The sequence below is a fragment of the Cupressus sempervirens genome, chromosome 10, assembly GCF_028749045.1.
Source record: "Cupressus sempervirens isolate cs-2001-9-10 chromosome 10, ASM2874904v1, whole genome shotgun sequence".
Classification (NCBI taxonomy): Eukaryota; Viridiplantae; Streptophyta; class Pinopsida; order Cupressales; family Cupressaceae; genus Cupressus; species Cupressus sempervirens.
The window spans coordinates 461,000,910-461,025,119 of record NC_143127.1 but is presented as its reverse complement, the minus strand read 5'-3'; the positions used below and the strand labels follow the sequence as shown (position 1 = coordinate 461,025,119).

General features: G+C 35.9%; 1 protein-coding gene across 3 annotated transcripts in view; it reads right to left on the bottom strand.

Annotated features, from left to right (window-relative positions):
- LOC149534691 (membrane magnesium transporter-like) overlaps positions 1-24,210 on the bottom strand; it is an 81,165-nt gene that overhangs the window by 5,130 nt on the left and 51,825 nt on the right. For all 3 annotated transcript variants that reach the window (XM_089805447.1, XM_089805449.1, XM_089805448.1), the window contains 3 exons: positions 23,730-23,855; positions 23,523-23,575; positions 23,338-23,438 (listed from right to left, as the gene is read on the bottom strand). In XM_089805447.1, coding sequence (XP_089661573.1) covers positions 23,338-23,438; positions 23,523-23,575; positions 23,730-23,802 — 227 coding nt within the window. In that variant the 5' untranslated portion in view covers positions 23,803-23,855. The remainder of the gene's footprint in view (positions 1-23,337; positions 23,439-23,522; positions 23,576-23,729; positions 23,856-24,210) is intronic.

The window sequence follows — 24,210 nt, the reverse complement described above, 5'->3', positions numbered from 1 at the left end:
ATTCAGGATGGTATAGTTACAACAGGCAGTGACTACAGCGTAGTGGGTTCAGATGATGATTATGAGGATGTTGTTGTGCATGATGGTGAAATACCTGGTAGAGATGAGCAGACATTGAGCATTCATGAATTTGCTGAGAAAGAGTACCAGGCACAGTTAGATGCTTCATCACATGAAGTTGAAGCAGGTAGTACTTCACATGATTTGTCTAGCCAGCTGAAATTGAACAAAGATAGTATTGTGACTTCATTATCTCATCATGACAGATATGTGGAGTTAGTTGGTATTGGTCATATTACTCAGGTGAGGAGTTTGTTTGAGTTACCAGTTGATTATAGTTTACAGATATGGACTCGAGATTGTTATATTGGCATTTGGGATTCAGTTGACTAGAAATCTTTAACACTTTTTGGTAGTAGTGATTGTTTGGGTGCTATCATGGATTTGATTAGTAGACTGCACGGTGTTGTCTTTTCTTGTGCCAGGAGCTTATCCGATGTTGGTATTAGTTTTTATACACTGGTGTGGGGCTTTGTTCATATATCCAGTCGACCATACTTGCTGGAATGTGTTGATGATCTTTCATATTTGGCAATGTGTACAAATGAGTCCCCAGATCATATTGGCATTGATGACATCCAAGAGGATACAGTGGACAGTTTTGAAGACTTAGTTTCCTTGGTGGTTTCTTTTGGTACAGAGGAGTTGGATAACAGTGCTACAATTTTTGATACTCCGTATGTTGATATGAGCTTTGGAGTTGATTTGCATGATATAGATGGTAATACTCTAGAGACCAGTAACCTTGAGGATACTCCTTTAGATAGTGCGTCAGAGGAGGTTTGTAGGATACAGTCTAGCCAGTGCCATCATGTGTCTAGTCAGTTGAGAGTTAGTGAGCAAGACATTGCTATTGCTTGCCAACATTTCGATGCTGCTCGTCAATTGCTAGCAATTTACGGATGGGGTTCTCCTACTAGTGATGAGCAGGGAGGTAGTTATCTTTTCTTGACAGAGTTCCACTCTTTATGGGAGGCTATCCGGATTCTGAGACAGGATTATATGCAGTTGGTAGCCGACAGAGATTATCTTATGGAGTGGGGCAATACAGCATACGATGCATTGTTGGCCAAGGAAGATGAGGTGAGTGAGCTTACTCAGCAGCTTGAGGTGACTTCTAAGATTCTTGAGAGTACACAATTGGCTTTCAAGGAGTCACAGTTTCATTTGGCTAAGGTGACCATGGAGCTAGAGCAACTACAGTCTTTACCAGATTCTGTACAGTCACAAGCTGTGGTGTCTGGTGATCTGAGGATGTCCATGGTCGAGATTGTCAAAGACAGTGGAGATAGGGATGCATCCATCCTTGATACTAACATTGGCATATCGGGTTTGTCCCCACTAGAGTCAGGATCAGTTGAGTTGGGTGCTACAGTAGATTGTTGTGGTATGCCTGACATGGTGGTGACCTCTAGTACTAATGGCACGAAGACTAGAGATGTTGTATCAAAGACCATGTGTGATGTTGGTGAGCCGACAGTTGGCATGGTTCCTGCTAGTAATACTACTCCCTTGGCGATGTTTTCAGAGGTAGTAGTCAGTTCCAACTTGATTAGTGATCGATTACAGTTAGTTACATCTGGACTGCAGTTTGAGCCACTGACTCAGATTGGCGCATTCTATCGACATTACATTGTGAGGTATGCTCATCAATTCACCTTTGATGACCATGTTGATGAGATGATGATACAGAGATGTACTTTGGTTCCTAGTGCTTATCATCAGTTATGGGATAGTTTGACGCCTCGGGATGAGAGTTGTGATGGGCACGACATGGCGATAGGTTCTGCAGTTGACAGCTTGATAATACATGAATTAGAGCAGGAGTTTTGGAGTGATGCTTCAGCAGGTGTTGTTATTGATTCTACTCCTTTGGCTATGACATCTCCTCACTTAGCTGGTGATCAGTCACAGTGGATTGTATCACTTGTTCATGGTGAGCTGCTGACTGAGGTTGGTTTTTTTTATCAACATTATATTGCAGGTTATGTACATCAGTTAGCATTTGATCCTTGTGTTGAGGAGTTGATGGTAGGCAAAGTTGGTTTGGGTTCCATTTCTTGTTGTTTATCTTGTGATGGCTTCTCACCATCAAGGGCGCATGGGAGTTATGGTTATGAGACAATGGTCGGTGATCTGCAGAGTTGTGTTCACTACAGGAGTTGTACAGTGTTTGGATTCTCCATACATGGTACAGTTTCATTCGGGAGCATTCACCATTGTTGCAGAGTTGGATTGTACATTCCGTATAGGCCAATGGGATGCATTGATGGTATTTACTGTGTTGGTAGTTTGATTTGTCCACTTTACTTGGGTTTTGATGTTCTAAGAGTTTGTGTCTCGTGAGTTTCTAACTGTGGAAGTTGTGACTTTGGAGTTTGGTTGACCACTAATTGTCAGAGTGATTATGGATTTCTCTTGGTTATATTGCAAAGGATATTGCAGGAGCCTGTATTAATTGACAATAGTATAGTTCATGACTACATTTGGGATCCAGGTGGATTGATTGGTTTATTGTTTAGCCATTGCTTGAGGACAAGCAATATTTGGAAGGGGAGGACTTGTCATGTCCCCTTTTCAAATAATTAAAAATAATAATTTTTGTCAAGGTAGGCAGGCCCAAGAAGGTGAAGTTTCGAAAAAAGGGGTTTAATCTTTGGAAACCGTTGGACTAATAAATGAAAATTATTATTAAAATATGTTTCATTAACCTCTCTTGGACGTGAGTTAGGGTTATGCCCTCTTTTAAGGGGTTTGGAGGCATTTTGGGCTGATTCCAGAACTTGATTTTTGCACATTGCTTTGTTGTTCTTCAGAGGCTGCCAAACCTGTGTAGAAGGAGACCCAAGAACGGGAGTTTGCAGGTTTCTAGGAAGGCCAAGGACGGGAGTTTGAAGCCATTCCATGTGCATGCTCATGCAGAGTTTGCCTTTGTGCTGAACAGTGCAGATTTGTGGATTTTCGAGTGTTTTTTTGTAAGAGTTTGGTGTTTCCAGTTGAGTATTTCATATCAGTTTGGGTTGGTGCTGTATTTCAAACTTTTAGATGTTAAAATAGAGCTGAATATATGTATTTGGATATGATTATACTTCTGTGATAGATTATTAAGTTTTTGTGGTGATTCCGGGCTATTTTGTGCTATTTTCAGGAGCCCGATGAGCATTGTTTTGTCCTCCGTTTGGGAGCTATTGTGTGAATGTTATACAGATCTGGAAATGTCATTTAATAGGCTGTTATGCTACTCAAATTTCTATAAAAATGTCCACTTTCAGATTTATTAATAATAGGTGAAGCTGTGAAGCTTTTGGCACTATTTCTGGCATACCCGATTTGGGGTTTATTGAGAAATTGGTGGATCTTTGAAATATTGGTTGTTTGATTTTAAAGATCTGATTTGAGGCTTGAAATATCATAAAAAATCAGAAAAAGGGACATTTCACTCTTGCACCCTCTAGGGCTCATGGAACTATCAATCACCACCATGAGGTGGCATACTTAAGAGGACCGCTTTGTATTCCCTTATCATCCCTACCATGATGAACAAAGCATATAAAAATTTACACATCATTGCATGTAATCTTCAAATAAAAGATCACATAACAATACCATATGCATGCACATCATTCAAAAGCAAGAAATTGTAAATAGGACCCACCATGCTGCCTATTATAAGAGCTAAAACTTCATACCAATTTATAGATATAATGCTCAGATTGTATATGTCTGAGTAAGATCATTGTCAGTCAGATCTGATTGTTTTGGTGATATGAGATCACTGATGCTTTTTCATGTTGTCTTGATTGATCATTCAATTGTTGCTGAATGATTGATTGATTGATTGAATTCCTTTGATTTGATGATTTGAGGAATTGGTAAGTTATGATTCAGTAATTCATGATTAGATGATTGAAAAAAAATGATATAATGTGTGCTAGTTTGATATATTGGTTGATAATGATTAAATAAAGTTGAATTGATAGAGTGTGATGCTTGATTGTTGAATTGAATGTTTTCTTGACCCCAAGATGAAAAGATGATTGATGTGGATTTGATGATTGTTTGCTTGATCTAGTTGTTTGATTGTTTACTTGATTTCTTTAGGGGTTAATGATTGATGGATGAAGGATGATGTTGATAAGTACTTCAATGCTTGGAACGAAATCTCCTTTATTGGTGAAAGGGTCACCACCTTTCATAAGATGCTTGAGAATAATAAATTATTCCCCAAATTGATCTCTTGGATGTCATCCTCAAATGAAACCTTCTCGCCTTTATATTTTCTAATGTGGGGGAGTCACACCTCTTATCATGGCTGCCCTTCGCAATGGTTACAACCTTTCACAATTATCACCCTTTGGAAGAGTCTCGGCCCTTCATTATTTCTACCTTTTCAAAGAGTCAGGAACCCTTCATTATTTTTCTCTTTAAGGGAGTCAGTTCCTTATTTTCTTCTCATTTCTTTTGTTTCTTTCATTAATTCTTTCTTGATTCACAACTTTCCGTTTCTCTTCCTTCCCCTCTCTTCCTTTTCAAATTTTCTTTTGCCTTATATATCCCATGTTTGAGGGATTCACAACTTTTTGCTTCATACCTTTTGATCATTCATTAAACTTAATTAAATTGTGTTATATTTCAATATTATTATTTTTTATTAAATTCTATTTTTAAAAAGAAGCATTTTCTGTCAAAAGTGTTTTTCTCGCATATACATTATGTTGTGTTTTGTTTTGTTTTGAATATCTGTGTAGTTTCATTTGAACATGCATCTAAACTGTGACAGTTTATTTTAACTTTTTTGAGTTGTAATATCTCCACGTCCCGCCCCCCCTCCCCCTGCCCTGGATTGGCGTAGGAAGCTACTTCCACACGCACAGCTTCCTTTCAGTTGTTATCACAGCTTGAACAGTCTTGATTTTGTTTTTGAGTTGAATGATTTTTGTGCTGATCTCAATTTGAGCAGGAGCTTTTGCAGAAGCATTGTTGTGACCATAGTTTAAAAAACCGCCAAAATATCCCCAATCTCGCAATATTTCGCAAAGCAAATACCTTGCCGAATATAACGCAGTAGAAACCGGCAACGAAAAATTGCAAAAAATCGCATCATTTATTTCGAGATATATCGCGTTAAAATCCAAAAAATCGCAGAAGATATCGTTGAAAAGCCAGAGCAGGATATTTTAGGTTTGATGTCATGTTATAAATTTCCAACTCTCATTTGTTTCGTTCCAACCCTAATTGATCATTTGTCTGAGTATGTCTGGTCTCCACAAGTTTGGACCCTCATTTGTCTGCGCATGATGGTGGTAGAGGGTCGACAGTTGACTTTGATTTGTCTGGACTCTGCATCCGACGACAGCTCGGAGACTGTAGAGGTGACTATCGGCATTTGACAAGCATTACACCGATTTTACTATTTCTTCATTCTTGCATCGATTTGGACTGTTTTAAACTTTTTTGGTAGCACTTCCTAGGTATGTATTGTTTTACCATTTTGTAAATTGTTTTTAAATTTTAATATATTTTGTTCATAAGTTTTGTTTAACATTTAATTTATTTTATAGAAGTAAAATCAAAATCTAATATATTTTGGTAAATAATTAAAAACTAAAAATACATAATAGATTGTTTTAACTTTTAAATTTCCTATGAATTTCACTATATCTTATTAATTTTTAACATATTTATAATGCATTTTAATAGATTTTAGATTTATAATATATATTAATAGATTTATATTAGATTTTAAGAAATTTTATTTTTCAATAGGTTTTAATAAATTTATAACAGTATTTTAATAAATTTAATGAATATTAAATTTGATTTATTGTAAATTTAGAAGCTTTCTAATTATAATTGGTTATTTTTTGTGCTACAAAGTCTGCCTATTTCCTCACAAGATGGCTGGTGACAAAGAGGACCCTTTATGGAAATATGGGCTCCAAGGAGCAAACGAAGGACAAATCCAATGTATCTTTTGCCAGAAGCATATGACTTCAGGTGTAAGCCGACTAAAATACCATCTTGCAAAGATTCCAAACAATGACATTTCACCGTGTGATAGATGTCCGGAGGAGGCTTCAAGAGAGGCTTTGACAAGCCTTCAAGAATTTGCACAAAATAAGGAAACAAAAAAGAGGACATTCGAGGCCATGGCAGCCTCAATGGAGACTTTTAGTTCTACATGATCACAAACAAGTGGAGAGGCTTGATATTGAAACTTGAACCTGATATGGATCCCTAATTCATATTAAAACTTGAACTTAAGATGTGTTGAAAAGTTTTAGTTTCACAAAGTTTGACTTCTATATGCATTGAACGTATTTATAATCAAATGTTGCACTTGTTTCTTGGTATATGATTCTATCACTATGATAATTTACTAAGTTTTAGTTGCTATAGAATCATAGATTATTTTTTTTACTCAAAACTTTGATTAATATATGGTGGCTATCTCAAATCATTATATGTTCTACAAATTTGGTGTGTGTATATGAGTTTTAAGAAATTGTATATTTTCAAATGTTCGATAAAAGTGCCGATTTATTGCTGAATTTTTCGCCGAGTTTTTGCCGATTCCGATATTTTCAAAAAAATTGGGCTAGACGAGATATTGCCGAAACTGAATTTTTAAACTATGGTTGTGACCTTGTTGCAGACAAAAGAAGCAGATTCAGAAGGATCAAGATGGAAAAGAATAGCAGCATTTTTGAGTTGTGGAAGCTTAAACTGGAAGATATGCTTGTAGACAAAGATCTATGGACTGCTAAATCTGGTGTAAAACCTGCCAGCATGAGTCAAGATAATGAAGAGTTGATGGATCAGAATGCAAGGTTTTATCAGACTTTATTTGGAAGACTCCATAATACTAAATATTCACGAAGACCACATCACTCCTATGAAAAAATCATGGAGAGACTTATCAAGCTAAATCCCTGGTAAATAATCTGTTCCCAAGCAAAAAGCTATATTCTCCGAGAATGGAAGGACACATGGCTTATCAAGTGAATGACTTTAACATGTTTGTTGCCCAGATGGGTTCTGTTGGTGTGAAGATAGACGATAAGAATCACTGCATGACGCTGTTATATTCCTTGCAAAACTCATGGTATTACCTTGTGATGGCCATTCAAAGTACCACTACCACCTTCAGGATTGATGAAGTGGTTGCAATGTTGCTTTCTGAAGAAATGCAGAGAAAATCTTTGAAGAAAGCTGAGGGCCTCTAATTTGTTTGACACCAATAAATCTTCTCCAGATAACAGTGAAACATTTGTTGCAACCTTGGCAATGCAAGCATTTGAAGATGTGTGGTTCATAGGCTTGGATGCATTTTTCATATGACCTCACATAGGCTTTTGTTCTCAAAGTATGAAACATTTGATGATGGAAAGGCATATTGAAGAGAAGAAAACATAGGGTATTCCTACCCCCTCAGGATCGAAATAAAAATTAAATAAAGGAGGTGCATAAATGAGATAGATTTGATCACATCTACAAACTATTGGCCGTAGAAGAGTCAAAATCCAATTCTTCGATGGTATAGTGAAGGGGATCAATGGTGTGTCATATATCTTGAGTTTGGTACAAAAGCCTCCTTTCCGTAAGTCGAATGATGTGGGTGTGTAAGTTGTTTTCTCAAGTGAAGGAAGTAATATGATTAGAGGAGTTATGTTGTTGGATAGGGGTGTTTGCATTAGCACCTTGCTCATTCTGGACATACGTGTTCTTCAGTGATATAGTTCTTCTGACAAGTCAAAGAAAAGAACCCTAAATTCTTCATCCTTGCCATCAAATAGAATAGTAAAGAATCAGTTGCATCTCCAATGATTGCGCATTTTCAGTACCTAAGGTTGCTCATTCATTGGAGATGAAGTTTCCTATAGAGAAGACGAGTTATTACATCAAAGACAAGACCATAATGCTGAGGTCATAGAGCGCTGAAAAAAAAATGCTACATTGAGGGGCTAAACAATTGTAATCTCTCACAAACATTGCATTTATGGAAAACAAATAGTGTTCAGTTTTATCCTAGTTCTCCATCAATTTAAGAAGATTAAACTTTAACAATTTGGTTGAAAATTAGACTATTAGAAAGATTGTGTTTCAGAACTGCAACAATGGTAGTGAATCTCGTTCAATAGAATTCAACAAGTTCTATAAAGAGCACAAGATTGAGAGATATAAAAGATTGAGAGATATAAGACAACTCCATACACCTCTCAGTGAAATGGAGTTGATGAGAGGATTAACAAGATGCTAGTGAAGAGGGCTAGAATATGCTAAGTGGTGTTGGTCGTGAATAAAAGTTTTGGGTTGAACTATAGCAACTACCTGTTACATATTAACATCGATAATTATTAATATTATACTGGTGAGAAAGTGCAGACCACACCTTTATCTTCCCCTATTAGATCACAGATGGTATATATATGCATCAGGTTTGACTCTAGAATGGGCGGCGATCTTTGGAGCAGAGATTATATTGTAAACTAATCATAACTAATAGTTACGTTAGTTAACTTTGAGTCACTTCCTCTAGGCGCTGATTTTCTGGAGAGATGTATAAACTGACCTAGGTAGGGTCGTGTCCGTTTGAGGGACATGCCCTTTGGTCTTGGGTAGGAATTATTGCAGTTTGAGGACACAGTAATTACTGTCTGCTCCCTCAAGCAATAATACCAGTTCAGATTTATTGCAAAGTCATATAACATTCAGATCAGAATTAAAGTTGACAACTCCTCCATTCTTCAGATTAATAAGTTCATTCTCAACAACCAAGGACAGAAGTAAAGTCTGATTTAAAAGAAACAGAATTTGCAGAAACTTTACACTACCTACTATCTACTAAGAGGACTCCCACATCAATGGTTGTTAATGAACACTCATGGAGGTGTTCTTAGAGTATTTGGTTACAAGGCATACACACACGTGACAAATGAGAAAAGGTCTAAGTTGGGACAAGGAAGTTAAATGTATCTTCATTGACTATGGTTTCAATATAATGGATAAAAGCTTTGTTTGATCCAGTGGTGAGAAGGTTCTGTAAAATAAAAGTGCAATTCTTAGATAGATGAAACCTTCCTCTGTTGAACTGCAACTAGAAAAAGATGTAATGAGCCCCAAATGTTGGGGCTGGACTGCCAGCCTAATTCACATCGGCGTTAGTTAACACCATTGACTTTTGCTTTTCGGTTTATCGTTTTAATAAACTGAAATTAGTAATAAATGAAATTACTGTCAATTTCCTAAATAATTGTCATTCAGGTCAACATGTGCTTTAGTAGGACAAATAAGTAAAATAAATTTGTTTTTCTTTGTTCTTGGCTGATTCAATAAAATGCCTTTAGGTAGGACAGCTCACTAATATCTATAGTGGGTTGGGCTGGTAGAAGGGCATGCTTGGTTGATGAAAAATGCTTTGTGCATGCAGGATGAATGGGACATAAACCCCATAGCCTATGCCATGTAAGACGACCACCCTACACTGGTAATTCATTTAAATTGAGCATAATGGGTAAAGGAAATTGATTATAGTTTTCTAATTGCAGACAAACTTACCAGAGGAATTGCAGACCTATTCACAGCAATTGCATGGCAGGAGTCTGAACTCCAAGTGGGGCAGACGATTAGTCTATCTTTCCCTTTGCCTCTGACAAGGCAAAGCCAGAGACATCATTTCCAGGATAGCACTAGAAGCTATTGGAGTCTAGGCACAACGATAAGTTGGAGTCAGTCACTGGGATCTGTAAATCAAGATCGCAACTAGTTTGATCAAAGGTGAAGATAGCAGCAAACAGAGAAAGTTTACCAACTTCAACACTGCTGTAGCTTACACCTGGGGACACAAGCTTAACAGAGATGTCAAAACCACCTAGGGCTGCCTGGGGGTGTTCCTTCCAAAAACCAGTATATTATTCTAATTCAGATCTGTAAACCATAATATAGATTGCTAAAATGGAAGTTGTATTGCTGTATTGCTCTTTCATGAAAAAAACAGTGAAATTGATATATTTTGGAATGTAAATCAGTGTTGAAATCCTCAATTTTCAAGCACCAGTCAGGTTTCTGATTGTTTTTCCTATTATTTTTTTCATTTTTTTAAGTTTCATTTTCAAAATCTGATTTGAAAATAGTTATCAGGAGATGGGGTTCTTGGAAACCCTAGAGACTAGTACTGGTACAGGTATGACTGAATTTCAAAAATAGGATACAGAGGGTACTTGGAGAAGCCATTTTTAATATAATTTAATAATTTCCAGGAAATATCATGACAAAGAACTTTAAAAAACAACAAGAATAGTAAATCAATCGTACAAGAACAATAAATAGTAAAGGTAGTTTCTCTTTAGACCATTACAAAGACAAGAAATCAATTACTTAACTGTCCATGCCCCTCTCAAAAAGTTTATGCTGTCAATAGATCTAATCATTATAACTTTGCATGAATTTTGTATCACCCAAAACATCAGCATGAAACATTATGCAGGCTTACTTATTTATGCGCCTTCCTTTTTTGCCTTTGAATGCATTTTACCCTAAGGTTTTCGGCAGGAGACTGTCAATTTCTTGTTGGGAAACTTTGTGTATGGCAGGGGATGGCAGCCGAAAGAACCTTGTGTGTCAAGAAATCTCTAGAGACATCTGCACTACTGTAAACATACCTCTATCTCTAAGACACATCTCAAGGGGTGGGAGGCGGGTCTCCGGGTAACCATGGATTTGAAACATTTGATGTTGAACATTGATGACAAAATGAAAATGAAGAACTGACATTAAATTGATCAATGAATAAGCTACGATCTCAGATGCAGGGCTGGTTGGTGTTAATTTGGCGGAGCTTGATCATGAGGAGTCCAATAGTTTCAGTCACAGTTGAAAAACTCGCATGTTATTTGGCAAGTAATCAAATACTTACAACTAGTTTTCATTGGCGAATCTTTATAGGTTTTACTCAGAGAGAAGTTGGCCGAGTTTTTACAAAAACTCAGTGAGTTTGTGATAACTACTCCGACCACATCAAAATAAAGGTTTTAGACGTCATATATAAAGTTGCATTTGGTTTTTTGACTTCTTGTTTCCTGCTCAAGCCACAAAATACCTTGTCAAGCTATCGCAAGGTCATTTGCAAGGATTAAAGTCAATTTGGAGCAGATCACATGAAGATTTTGAAGCAAAATTGGACTCTCAGGTAGGTTTTCAGTTTTTTTTCTTCTCTTTTCATATCATTTTATCTTTTTTTTGTTGCATCTAAATTTAAAGAAACTCAATAATGGCATTTTCTAAGTACTTTAAATTATTTTAGAGTGTAATGAACAAGATTTAGGTCAGTAAATTTTGACAATTTTTTCACTGTTTTTCTGCTACTTTTAATATAATGCTACCATCAGTGCCACAGGCACACTCTATAGCTGATTAATTTGTGCATAGAAACTGAAACAGACCTGGAGCATAGCTGTCATTGAAGGGAATCAGGTGAAATAGGGAGGTACACCAACAAGTAGACAATTTCTTGTGCTGATTTTTGGTACTTTAAACAACATCCCTTTCATTGTGGCAAAATCCTTTCTGGCTAAATTTGGTTGTTTTAGTGGGAGGTTAAACTAGTTGTTTTAGTTTTTATGTGTTTTAAATTTTAACTTTTAGTTTTAAATCTTGATAACTTATATTAAGTTTTGATTTTTAGAGTGTAGACCAGATTTATGTTCTTTTATTTCAATTTAGAGTAATTACTATTGGAATAATGTGCAAGTATGAACTTCAAAGATTGCTATTACATGTTTCAGAGATGTGTTTTCATTGACGTCAATATGTTTCTCTGTCTGTCACAATGCTGTAGAGGTGTTCAGTAAGATGTTGGTTAGGTGTGGTTAATGTATTGAAGATCAGACTCAGCAGATGCATGTGTTGGTTAGAGGGATGTCTGTCATTGACTCATGTCAATTTAATAAGGTTTGCATAGAGATTTGAGTGAGTAATGGAATCTGAGTTGAGATTGATATTTTTCGATGTTCAGTGGGGATAGTGTGACAGAAACTGGTCGGTGAGGATCAGTGTTGCATTATTTTTATTTAAGGATCTATGTGGCATGTTTAGGACTTGGATGTGTGTCCTCAACCCGATTGGTTCATGATTTGAAGGATCAAAAGCTATTTTTCTTGATTAACAGTGATTACTGTTGGTATTCTTGACGATCAGTTCAGAGATGGTGATGAATTCAGAGAGACTTGTTGTGAAGGATCCAGGCGTGATTATTCGAGTTATTCTGTGTTCGAGGATGAAGATTTTGATCATTGCTATGTCTTAGCCAACAAACATTGGATTGCACTGAATATTGTATTCTAAATGATAAATATTTTATCATTAGGTGTTAAGGTGAAGTCAACTTTGTTGATATTTCCAAGGTTGATAAATTGTATAAATGTAATGCATTGCTTCCATTTGTGGATTATACGTGTGATTCTATGTGGTTGAGAGTGTGCAAAGAGGTATGAGTGGAATCTGTGATTGAGACAGAAATTTGATGTCTTTGTACTTCAATAGAATTGACCCATACATGATGAACATGCTATCAGACAGTTCATAAATTGTGGATTGTAGTCCATGTGAACCTGTAAGCTAGCAAGCCTTCCCTTGTTGTAATTGAGCAGCAATCTCTAGGCAGTGTGCCCAAATGCATGTGCATTCCCCATTGTAATACCTTTAACAAAGTACAGTGCTTTTAAAAGAGTGCATCATCTTGTGGGTTCATCTCCACCATGGGTTTTCCCCCGGCAAGGTATCCATGCTAAAAAATTTAGTGGTATGTGTTCTTGTGGATCTTTGGTTACATGCTTAATTATCCGATCTGTGCTTTAAGGTTTATGTTGTGCAAGTTGTTTAAGTTGTGGGAGGCTTTTGATCACGACTAATTCACACCTCGTTTCTGTCAATTGTTACTAGAGCCTAGTTCCTCTTTGGGAAGCTTAATCACTTGAGGTGGTCAGGGATGGCAACTTTTAAGGACAGTTTGAGATTTGAAGGTACAAACTATTCACTGTGGAAAGGTCGCATGGAAACACACTTGAGATGCATTGGAGAAGACTTCTGGGAGATCACAGAGAATGCTTATGCCTCTCCCGCTAATCTTGCTAGTACTACCCTTGATGAGAAGGTGGTTGAATATAACATAAGAGATAAGGAAGCATTGTTGTGTACCTTGCCTGATGTGGAGTAAACAAATGTTATGGGATTGAAGACTGCAAATGAGTTCTGGACAAAATCGGAGACGTTGCATGAAAGTGATACCTATAAATAAATGTTATGGGATTGAAGACTGCAAATGAGTTCTGGACAAAGTCGGAGACGTTGCATGAAAGTGATACCTATATGAAGCTAACTAAATTGCAGAGTCTGAACAGGAGATATTGAGAATGAGTGAAGATGAAAACATTACTTCCCACTTTCAGAAGGTGAATGAACTTGTTTGCAGTATCAAATGTGTTGGTGGACAGTTGGATGAGACAAAGTTTATTGCTAGGATCTTGATGTCCTTACCTCTTCAGAAACACAAGGTTGATGTTATAGAGGAGATCAGAACAATTACAACTGTGACAAGAGAAATGTTGATGGATAGATTTAACACCTTTTGAGTGAAGTGAATTTGGTGATGTCCTTCCTAAAGTTAAGCTTGCATACAAAGCTACTATTTTTAGAAGCACATAAGATATGCCAAGGAGTTGGAAGAGATTGAAGAAAAAGAGAGAGAGCTAGAAGAACATAAAGCTCTCATTGCTAGGAGATTGCATAAAGGTATTGGTAAGTATAAGAAAAGTTACATTTTAAATGTTTATCTTTATTTTTCTTCAAGAGTTCCAAAGCATAAGCCTAGGAAATTCCAACCTACTATGTTGTTGATGAAGGTGTGACCAATGATGAGTCTGATAAAGGTGGTTCAGAAGGTAGTGAATGGGTATTCATTGCTATCAAGGAAGAAGATCAAATCCCTAATGAGACTGCAAGTTGCATGAATTTGGAGAGAATCCTAGCTGCACATGTTGAAGAGAAAGATGAATGGGTTACTGATTAATGTCCGCGTCATATAATTGAAGATAAGATATAATTTGTAAGCTTGGAAAGGTATGATGGTGATATTTTTAGGTTCAGTGATGACACTCCTAGTACAATTCTGTGGCAGAGTATCCATTACTCTTAATGGTAAGAATAATATTTATATGTTGAAAGTCTGAAGCATAGTCTTTTGAGTGTTGGACAGTTAGTTGATAAGGGTTATGATTTACAATTCAAGAATGGCAACTGTAGAATCCTGAAAACTTCAAGTATTGAGATTGCATCAGGTACAAAAACAAGAGGTAGTGCTTTCATTTGAATAGTGCTGAAAGAAGTTTGATTTCTCAAATTGATGATGGCTATGACATAAATAGTTGTGACGTGTGGATTTTGATAACATTGTAAAGACAAGTGCTACTAAGGCAGTGAAAGATCTCCCAAATTGTTGAAGCTTGTTGTTGCTATGTGTAAAGAATGTTAGATGGGTAAGCTAACTAAATCTACAAAAGTAAGACTTATTCTTCAAGTGGATTGCCAGATCTTGTGCATACTGATTTATGCAGTCCTACTGGAACTAGACGTTACTATGGAGATAGATATTTCATCTTATTCATTGATGCCTATTCAAGGATGATGTGGGTTACTTTCTTAAAGGAGAAGTCTGAAGCTTTTGACCTATTCAAGATCTTTAAAGTTATGCTCAAGACAGGTTTGAAGCTCAAGTGTTTGAGATCCAATAGAGGTGGCGAATTCACATATGGTGAATTTAATGCATTTTGTAAGGAAAATGGGATAAAAAGACAAATGTCTGCATCAAGGGCCCCACAACACAATGGTATTGTAGAGAGAAGGAATAGATATTCTCAACACTGCAAGGACAACAATGATTGAAGGATATATTCTCCATGTTTATTGGAGAGAAGTTATTAATACTATACTTTACACATTGAATAGAGTGCAAATCAAAGGTGGGACTGGTAAGACTCCTTACGAACTATGGTATGGTCATATTCCTACTCTGAAATACTTCAGAATCTTTGAAAGCAAATGTCATATCAGAAGAGATAAAGATTTAGGAAAATCTGATCCTAAATGTGATGAAGGTATATTTCTTGGTTATTCTACAAATAGCAAGGCATACAAATGTTACGATACATGGTTGAAAAGATAGTTGAAAGTGCAAATGTGAAAGTGGATGAAAGAAATTAGAGAGAAGCAAGATCTTGTGGATATGAATTAGATGATTAGGATGACAGTGGTAATCAGGGAACTCAAACACAAGCTCATAATCATAATCAAATTCAGGTAAGTGCAGTGGATAAAGATGACAAAGCCATTGCAAATGGAGAAAAAACAGAGACGCAAGAATCCAGTACATATGCAAATCCCAAGACTCCAAGGTATATAAGATTGAATCATTTAGAGAATCAGATAATAGTAAAAACAAAACTGAAGCTGAGCAAGGAGACCTGATCATCAGCACAACCATTGTAGATAGAATGGTGTCTCCTGCAGCTATCAAACACTAAGACTCCCTCTTAGCAAAGGAGATATCATGTACAAATTTTAATGTCATGAAGTCTCTCAACATGACAAACACAATGTCTACACCGTATGTGTTAAAACCAAAACTTTTATCACGGATTTTGTCAATGTGATAGCATCATGGATTCACTCAACATCATGTTCAACACGGCTATTCCCATGAGTGAAATAAACACAAGCTCACATCAGGGAGTCACTCAACGTGGTGTTGTCATGGAGTCTCTCAACATGATATCCACTATGACTACTCCCATGAGTGGAATAAACACAAACTCTCATCACAAAGTTACTCAATGTGATGTCATCATGGAGTCTCTTAGCATGGCGTCCACTATGGCTACTACCATGAGTGGAAAGAGCAACAATGGCTTTCACCTCAAATTCCTCTGTCTTCGAGAAAAATGCATTCAAAGGGCTTTCACCTCAAATTTCTCCACCTCAAATAAAAATGCATTACAAGGGCTTTCACCTCAAATTTTTTCATCTCAAAGAAAAATACATTACAAGAGCTTTCACCTCAAATTTCTCAATCTCAGAAAAAAATGCACTACAAGGCTTTTCACCTCAAAGTTCTCCGTCTCAGAAAGAAATACATTACAAGGGCTTTCACCTCGAATTTCTCACCCCAAGAGAAAAATGCAATTATAATACAAAATAAGAACAAGCGAATGACAAGATTCCCTCTTAGCAAAGACCCCATCTCAACAATGGCAACATTCTCATAGCTTTGATTATCACAATATATTACATTCAACTTCACTGTTTGACCAAACAATGGGCTTTTGAAGCCACAAAGTTTCTTGAGCTTGTTGATCTTGCAAAGGACTTGACACTATCCATTAGTCACTCAAGCTCCCTTTAAATCTTCAACCATCTGCATCAGCCTCCTTGTTCAGTGACTACCTACAATGCTTGCTTTAGAGGAACTATATTCAACACACACTTCAAAAATTCTAACATGCTTAAGTGTAGGATTTATCCTCCTCGACCTCATCCCAAATCACTCTATAATAAAAGTTTGCAAAGCTACCAATGTCAAATCCAGATTGCCTAGGCAAATTCTATTCGCCGCAACACTGCAACCTACTTAGCTGACACCTTCACTTCTTTATAGAGCTCCCTCTTGATCCATGTTGCCTCAAAGATTGCAAAGAGATTATCTGGAAGTGAACTCCCCTCTATTAATCTTAGAACCTTAATGCTCTTAACTCATGCCTTGATTTTTCGGGATTTAACTCCCTTTGAATGTCATTTTCTCCTCTTAGAAAAAACCAAATGCAAAGACAATCTGTGTAGGTTCTTCTGCTTCTATGAAGTTATGTGTCATTAACTCAATCTCATGGCTGCAAGTTTGTTCATTCCTATAGCTTGCGTGACCTTCTTACGAGTAAGTCATCTTTGTAACCTTCAAGTTTGAAGTTACCATCTCTACATGCTGAAATAACTCAAAAAATGCCAATACAGGTGTTCCAAACTCCACTAAGTCGATGTTGCATGACATGAGAATACAAAACACCACCCAAATCTACCATTGTGAATATTCCCAAGTAATCTGGGCTAATAAGGCTAGGATATTAGAAGTTGCAAACTAGAAGGAAGTATTTAGAATCCACCAATACAGAATTCTTCTCAACTTATTATTTGCAAAGCAACCACAAGCCAAAGCAAACTCATAGCCCTTACAAAATTCAATCTACTTAACAACCTTATGCTCTTTGATCCAATCCTACAACCAAAGGGATATTACTTGAATAGAAATAAATAGACCAATGCCAAAAAAAAAAATGAATTACTATTCTAAGGTAAGAACTACATGAAAGATTCATATACATTATTCAAGAGTATGAAGTGCTTATTTCTTTATAAGCATTAGCTTCCCCTTGGATCAAAAAATAAAAATCTCATAACCCTACAAGATTTTAAGACTTGTCCAACCCTCCAAAGAACACAAATAGGTCTCCAACTAAAATCTAGAAACTAATGAAGCATATTGTGCATTCAACCAAGGCAACTAAGTTTCTAAGCTTCACACAATGCACTCATTAACTCACTAAAACTCATAATGTTCTCCACTTGCATAGATATATATAAATATCACACAGAAATAATAAGGCTTTCCCTTATACCGATGTCTTGAGTACCCAACAAAAATAGACAAGTAACCTGTTGATCACTTCAAAACACCTGAACTAGATTGAGATCATCCACAATGAATCCTAAAATATTGCTGACTAAAAATAAAAACTCCGTACATGCCACTCAAGCACAGTTATAATATCATACCTTTACTATATGATTTAAACCAGCAGTACGAAATCCAAATAAGTAGTTTGGAAAAACCTATAAAAACCTTTCTAAGAATGAAAATTAATATAGATTCAACAATGAAAATTGACACCTTTAATTGAAATTCCTTTGCTTAAAAAGGTTCAGCTGATCAAATAGAAGTATGAACTAAAACAAACTTTAAAATAAGAATCCTTTTGAATTGCCACTAGATTCTTTATTAGGTGAAGCAACATCAACATTTGCACCAGCAACTTGATGTTTTGGTCTTGGTAAACAAGCGTTGGCAAAGTGACCACAATTGTCACATCTAGAAAATTGAATCCTGAAGAGATCCTTCCTCTTCTTCGGTTCAGGAGCTTAATCAAAATCCTTATATCTATATCTCTTAAAATTTCATTTTCTCCAATCACTCCTTTCCTTTTAGATGTATGAGAAACAAGAACATGATCTTCTTCGTTCAATCTACATTCCTCTTGAATGCAATCAGCTAGCGAGCGATCAAACTTGGGTAGTTCATCTCTTCTACTAATCCCTTGAATGAAATCTTCCCAAGAGTGAGGAAGGCCATTCATGACCAATATAACCAGGTCTTTGTCCTCAATTGATTCTCCAATATCATTTAGTTGATCCTTCAATTTCGTAATTTTCATAAAGAAACATACCACAGGTTCTCATTCAATTGTCTTAATAAGTAAGAGTTGACGTCTCAAGGCTAGAGGTTTGCTAGTGTTGTTGAATTCATACAAACTTTGATGACTTTCAAACTATAGTTGAATTCAACTTTGACACGATAGGTACCAGATGACCCTTAATAATATCAATCAATATCTTTCTCCCCATAATATTGTTCTTCCTCCCTTGGGGTTTCTCAAAGTCATCACAAGGTTCAGCTACATCAGCCTTCATGTAGTTGAGAAGATCATTCTCTTCAAGAGCAATAAAGACTAGATGCACCATCTAGCCTGTCTTCAACTTTGAGTCCATTCACCATTGATGGAAGCTGCAACAAGCAAACTAACAAAAGAGAAAAGAATAATTCGATGCTTAAAAAAAATCTGGTTCTGGATCATTTCCTTAGATCTGCTCTGATACCATGTTAAGTTTTTGAACCAAAAAGACAAAGATGCAAAATCACAAGAACAAATGATCACAAGATATTTATACTAGGAAAACCTTCCTAATTGAGCGAAAAACGCTGCCACGCTCAAAAATTTAACCTTTATTAAAAACAAGAGATTCTATACAAAAGCTTCACAAGCTTCTAATGAAGAAAGACTTCATCAACAATCTGCAAATCATAAACAATTACCAGTAATATATCCCTGTAGGATTAGATAGCTAATGCACATATATTTCTCCTTTGAATTAGAAAACATATATTAAAAAAACTAATCGCACGATAATAGAACTCTGTTTGTTATTCTACTAAACAATGTTGTATGAATTGTCTCTATCCTATGAATAAAAAAAATCTCCCAATAATCATACAAAGGGATATGACAATCTCTTGTCATTGAAATCTTCAGACATCATCTAATGGATTCTCCCTCTAGCAGAATGCCAGTTGATGCTACATAAACTGTCCATGGCAATTATACCATGTTAGAGTGGTGGTTGTAGTTGCACCAAAAGATCAACCAGTTAATGCCTAATACAACCACTAGACTTATAGAAGACACGAGAGGTTGTTAAACAATGTCACAAATCCCGAAAGGGGACGTTGGCAAGTAGTCCAACAATCCCCTCCTCAACGTCACCCAAGAGAATTTGAACCGGTGACCAAGCTTTGATGCCCACTTACTAGAGTGGTGGTTGTCATTGCACCAAAAGATCAACCTGTTAATGCTCGATACAACCACTATTATAGAAGAGACAAGAGGTTGTTAAACCATGTCACAAATCCTTAAGGGAGACGTTGGCAATTAGTCCAACACCCTTGCATTCCTCACACGATCAGCATATTATTGCACAATTACTTATATTAAAATGTATTCCATGCACAAGCAAGCAATAGCTAGGCAACAGCAGTAATGACTTGACTTTCCAAGCTGAGATGTCTTCAATAGATACAATAATAACACTACTCTACACACTAATTTTGCACATCACATACATGAATAATGGTCTATGTTCAAAAAATAATCCCATGCTCTACATTTCAGAGAAAGACTAAAACCACAAGAAGACCAAGAGACGTTGCAAGAAGCATGAAGACATGCGACAACAATTTAAATACATGTCGTTTCACCTCAAACTTGCCATAAGAGTCATATCAATACAATAATACTCTTGACGCTTTAAATTCCAAACATAAACAACAATAATGGTGGGGTTAATGAATATTAATCAATACATCTTCAAAAGCATTCAAATCACTAATGACGGGAACTAGACACCGAAGGGAGAAGACATGCTGGCAACATAGTTGCAAATATAATTCACAAGCTGGAACGAACGCCAATGTAGTGCTCTGAAGAAACATAACACAAAACTGAAGCTGAGCAAGGAGACCCGATCAACAGCACAGGTAGAATGATGCCTCCTATAGCTATCAAACATTAACATTTGGTACAATAATTTCTACTCTAACGTACTACTAATTTAATCACTATTGTCTAAAAGTTTCAATACAGGATTCAATTTGCATATAAGGAATCATCTAGAGATTGATTTATAAAATTAAAGTTAATGGGAAAAATATTCAGTAATAACTATAAGTGCTTTTACTGCTCGAATGCCTTAAATATTGATAAGGCATTTCAATTTTTACTTAGTTTTAAATAATGGTCAATATCAAATGATGAGATTGAAAGGTTGGATAAATAACACAAAGTACTGTTATGGTAAATTGATGTTGTTGTAGTTGTATTAAACAAAGGAGATGAAAGCTCCTTTTGTATAGGTTTACAAAGACAATGTTTCTAAAAGAAACAATCGTGAAATAAAGATGGAAATAGAAACTACCTAATAAACTAAAGACTAAGATGACCATTAAAGAAACATTATAATATTCAAAAAACATCCCTTAATGTTTGTTGACTAACTGATGTCTTTTGATCACAAATTCTTCAAAACATTGTGTTGCTTTTGAGACCCTCCAAGGATTTGCAAAATGTTAATGAGCAAGAAGCCAAAATTCACCCATAAAATAATAGAGAAGGGTGCCCCCTTCTTCAAAATGCTTTGCAACAAGAGACAAGAGATTGTCACTGAGACGAGTCTGTTATTAACCCTCTTAGAATCGGCAAAACATCTAACTAGAAATCATCATAAAATATCCAACCTGATGTTGGATAACAAAGCTGCTCTTTCCTGTAGACAAAGACAAACACTGAGAACAGCTAGCACAATTTTGAGGAAAAATTGACAAATCCTCTAAACTTTGCAGATGAGCAAGATGCCCCAAAAAAGATTGCAAAAAGGCACAATTTTTTAGGAGAAAAACCAAACACGATTTTTGAGGTGAAAAATCAATCAAAACTCGGCATGATTTTTTAGGTAAAAAATCAACCAAAACCAGGCAACACAAAGCTTCCCTTTTTTAGGAAAAATTGGTAAAACCCAATAGATAATTTTTAAGGATAAAATTATAAACCCACAAAGGAATTCCACACAACTTTGTGAATTACAAAATTAGAAATTTTTCGAAGGAAAATTTATGAAAACCCATTAGAAAAATTTTTAAGGGAAAATTTTATAACTCATCAGAAATTTTTAAAGGGGAAAATTTATGAAAACTCATCAGAAATTTTTAAAGGTGGCAAAACATAAGACTTCGCATGGTAAACCAGCATATGCAAGTACATGCAACCCTAAAAAATTAAACTTTTGCTGCGACCAAGAAATTGCGATATTAAAAGCCTTAACCAAACTTGCAATTTCCAGCAAAAATCCTCAAAGACGAACCACAAAGGTTTCATAAAATATCTCTAACGATATTTATTTTTAAAAATCAGAAAGCAAATTTTTGGAAAAAAAACTCTAAGTTGCCGATTCGGGTTTGGGGACAGGTTCGGGTTTGTGGGTTCGGGCGAATTTTTTTTTCCCTATTTGGGTTTGTGGGTGGGTTCGTGAGTATATATGTATATAGACACACACACAGAGAAGAGAAACATGCATAGTTGCAAAACAAAGTCATTTCACAATATGAACAATTGTTGCTTGATCATTGATCAATGCCAAATGCCAAAGGGTTTCGGGTCCCTTCAAAACCTATTTTTACCTGAATCTAAAAACATTAAATACTCGCTCATTAATCTATCTTCATGATTGTAACGAAAATTATACATTGAATTACTAAATTGCAAAATGAAATTGCAAAACATAGATTAGTTCATCAAATAATACATTGAATTACTAAATTGCAAAACAAAGACTAGTTCATCAAATAATAAAGTTTGAAACATGATGATAGATGACAAGTGTTTAGTAGTTTATCAATAATCATAATATCAAATGCCCTTCAAGGGTCAAATGGATCATCATAAAATGAGGGATCAATGGCTTCATCCCCAACTGCAACCATATCTAGATCTTCATCATTGGAACCCAAACTGGTTCCACTAGTCCCATATGCTGCTATATCATCGTCCTCCTCCTTGACATAAGGGATTAGATGAGTGAAATGTTTTTTATTAAGTTCCTTTGAGAGTTATATAAGAAAACAATTTAAAAAACACACTCTTTAATGTTATTTTAGCCTCGGGTTCGCTGTGGGTTTGTCTGGGTTCGCTTCAGCGAGGACCCAGACGAATCCACAGGCAAAACTAAGGACCCTGCCCGGACCCGAGGGCGAATCCGGACCCGTGCAGACCCGGACCTGAATCAAGGCAGCAGGGGACAAATCTGGCAACTAGAAAAAACTAGATCAAAAGAGGCTTTGAATTTTTCTTATAAAATCAGCCAAATTTTATGAAATCCCATCAACCTGCTCTGATACCATGTTATGGTAAATCAATGTTGTTGTAGTTGTATTAAACAAAGGAGGAGATGAAAGCTCCTTATATATAGATTTACAAAGACGATGTTTCTAAAAGAAATAATCATGAAGTAAAGATGGCAAAAGAAACTACCTAATAAACTAAGGACTAAGATGACCATTAAAGAAACGTTGTAATATTCTAATATGTACTTATTATTTTTTATTTTTTATTACAAGATGATTTTTCTTTGTTGAGTTTATTGTCAATATGTGTTAATATTATTCAAAAGAGAAATATACAATTATAAATCCTTTGTTATACATGTTACCACCAAGCACCATAACTTTTTTCCAAATATCTAATGAACGCATCCCCATTTCTCACAAAATGCATGTAAAAATGCTTTTAAAATAAGAAACATTTTTACTTAATGAATTAGAAATTATAGGACCCTTAACATAACAATGGCTATTACCTGTTTTCTTTGGAATCTGGCAATATTGGAAGATATTTTCCAGGCACACTCAAAGCTGCCCAAAAGCATAATACAAGACCAATGATCACCTCTAACAGAACCTGCATATCACAGCGAATTCGCAGAGCTTAGAGTCCTAAGCCCCAAGTTAAACACTCAAATGATAATTCAGCAAATATATTCACCTCTACTGGGGGGGCGGCAAATTCTTCTTCCCTTATCTTCAAAACTGCACGATCTGCAATAATACAACATTGCAACCATGAAGACATGTGGAATACTGAGATAACCCCATGATAGTTGTGATAAGTGGTATTTTATTTTAAGCTCCATTTCAAATAAACTTACAGATACAACATGGCCTGACTTTTAAAAAATGTTAAGTTACTTACACTGGATAGTGCAGTAAGCAGCATATGCAAGGAGGGCACCTCCTACCAGACCTAGAAGGAAATCCACCCTCATTGTGAATGTTTCCTTTACAACCTCCAAGATTCCTTAGTTTTTTTACACTGTAACTGCATAAGTTTATACAGATAACTGACTTTAGTTTCTTAAAGCAGGATAATTAAGTTCTAAATAACAAAGGTCTTTCGTGCCTACCATACAAGCTACATAAGCAGATAGCTTAAGCATTTTAAGCATTGAAATTTGTTGGATATCCTCAATAACTATGTTTTCCATCTTTATGGCACTTTGAGCTTTCCATTAACTACTTTCAGAAATATGTAGCCCTCTATGGAACTATAGTGTTACTGAAGACTTTAAAAAGAAAAAAAGCACTCAGTAGAGAGCTCTAATTACAACAATCCTAAAAACAATCAAATTGCAATCTTCGGCAAAGTCCAACAATTTTACTGAATCTTATAGCTC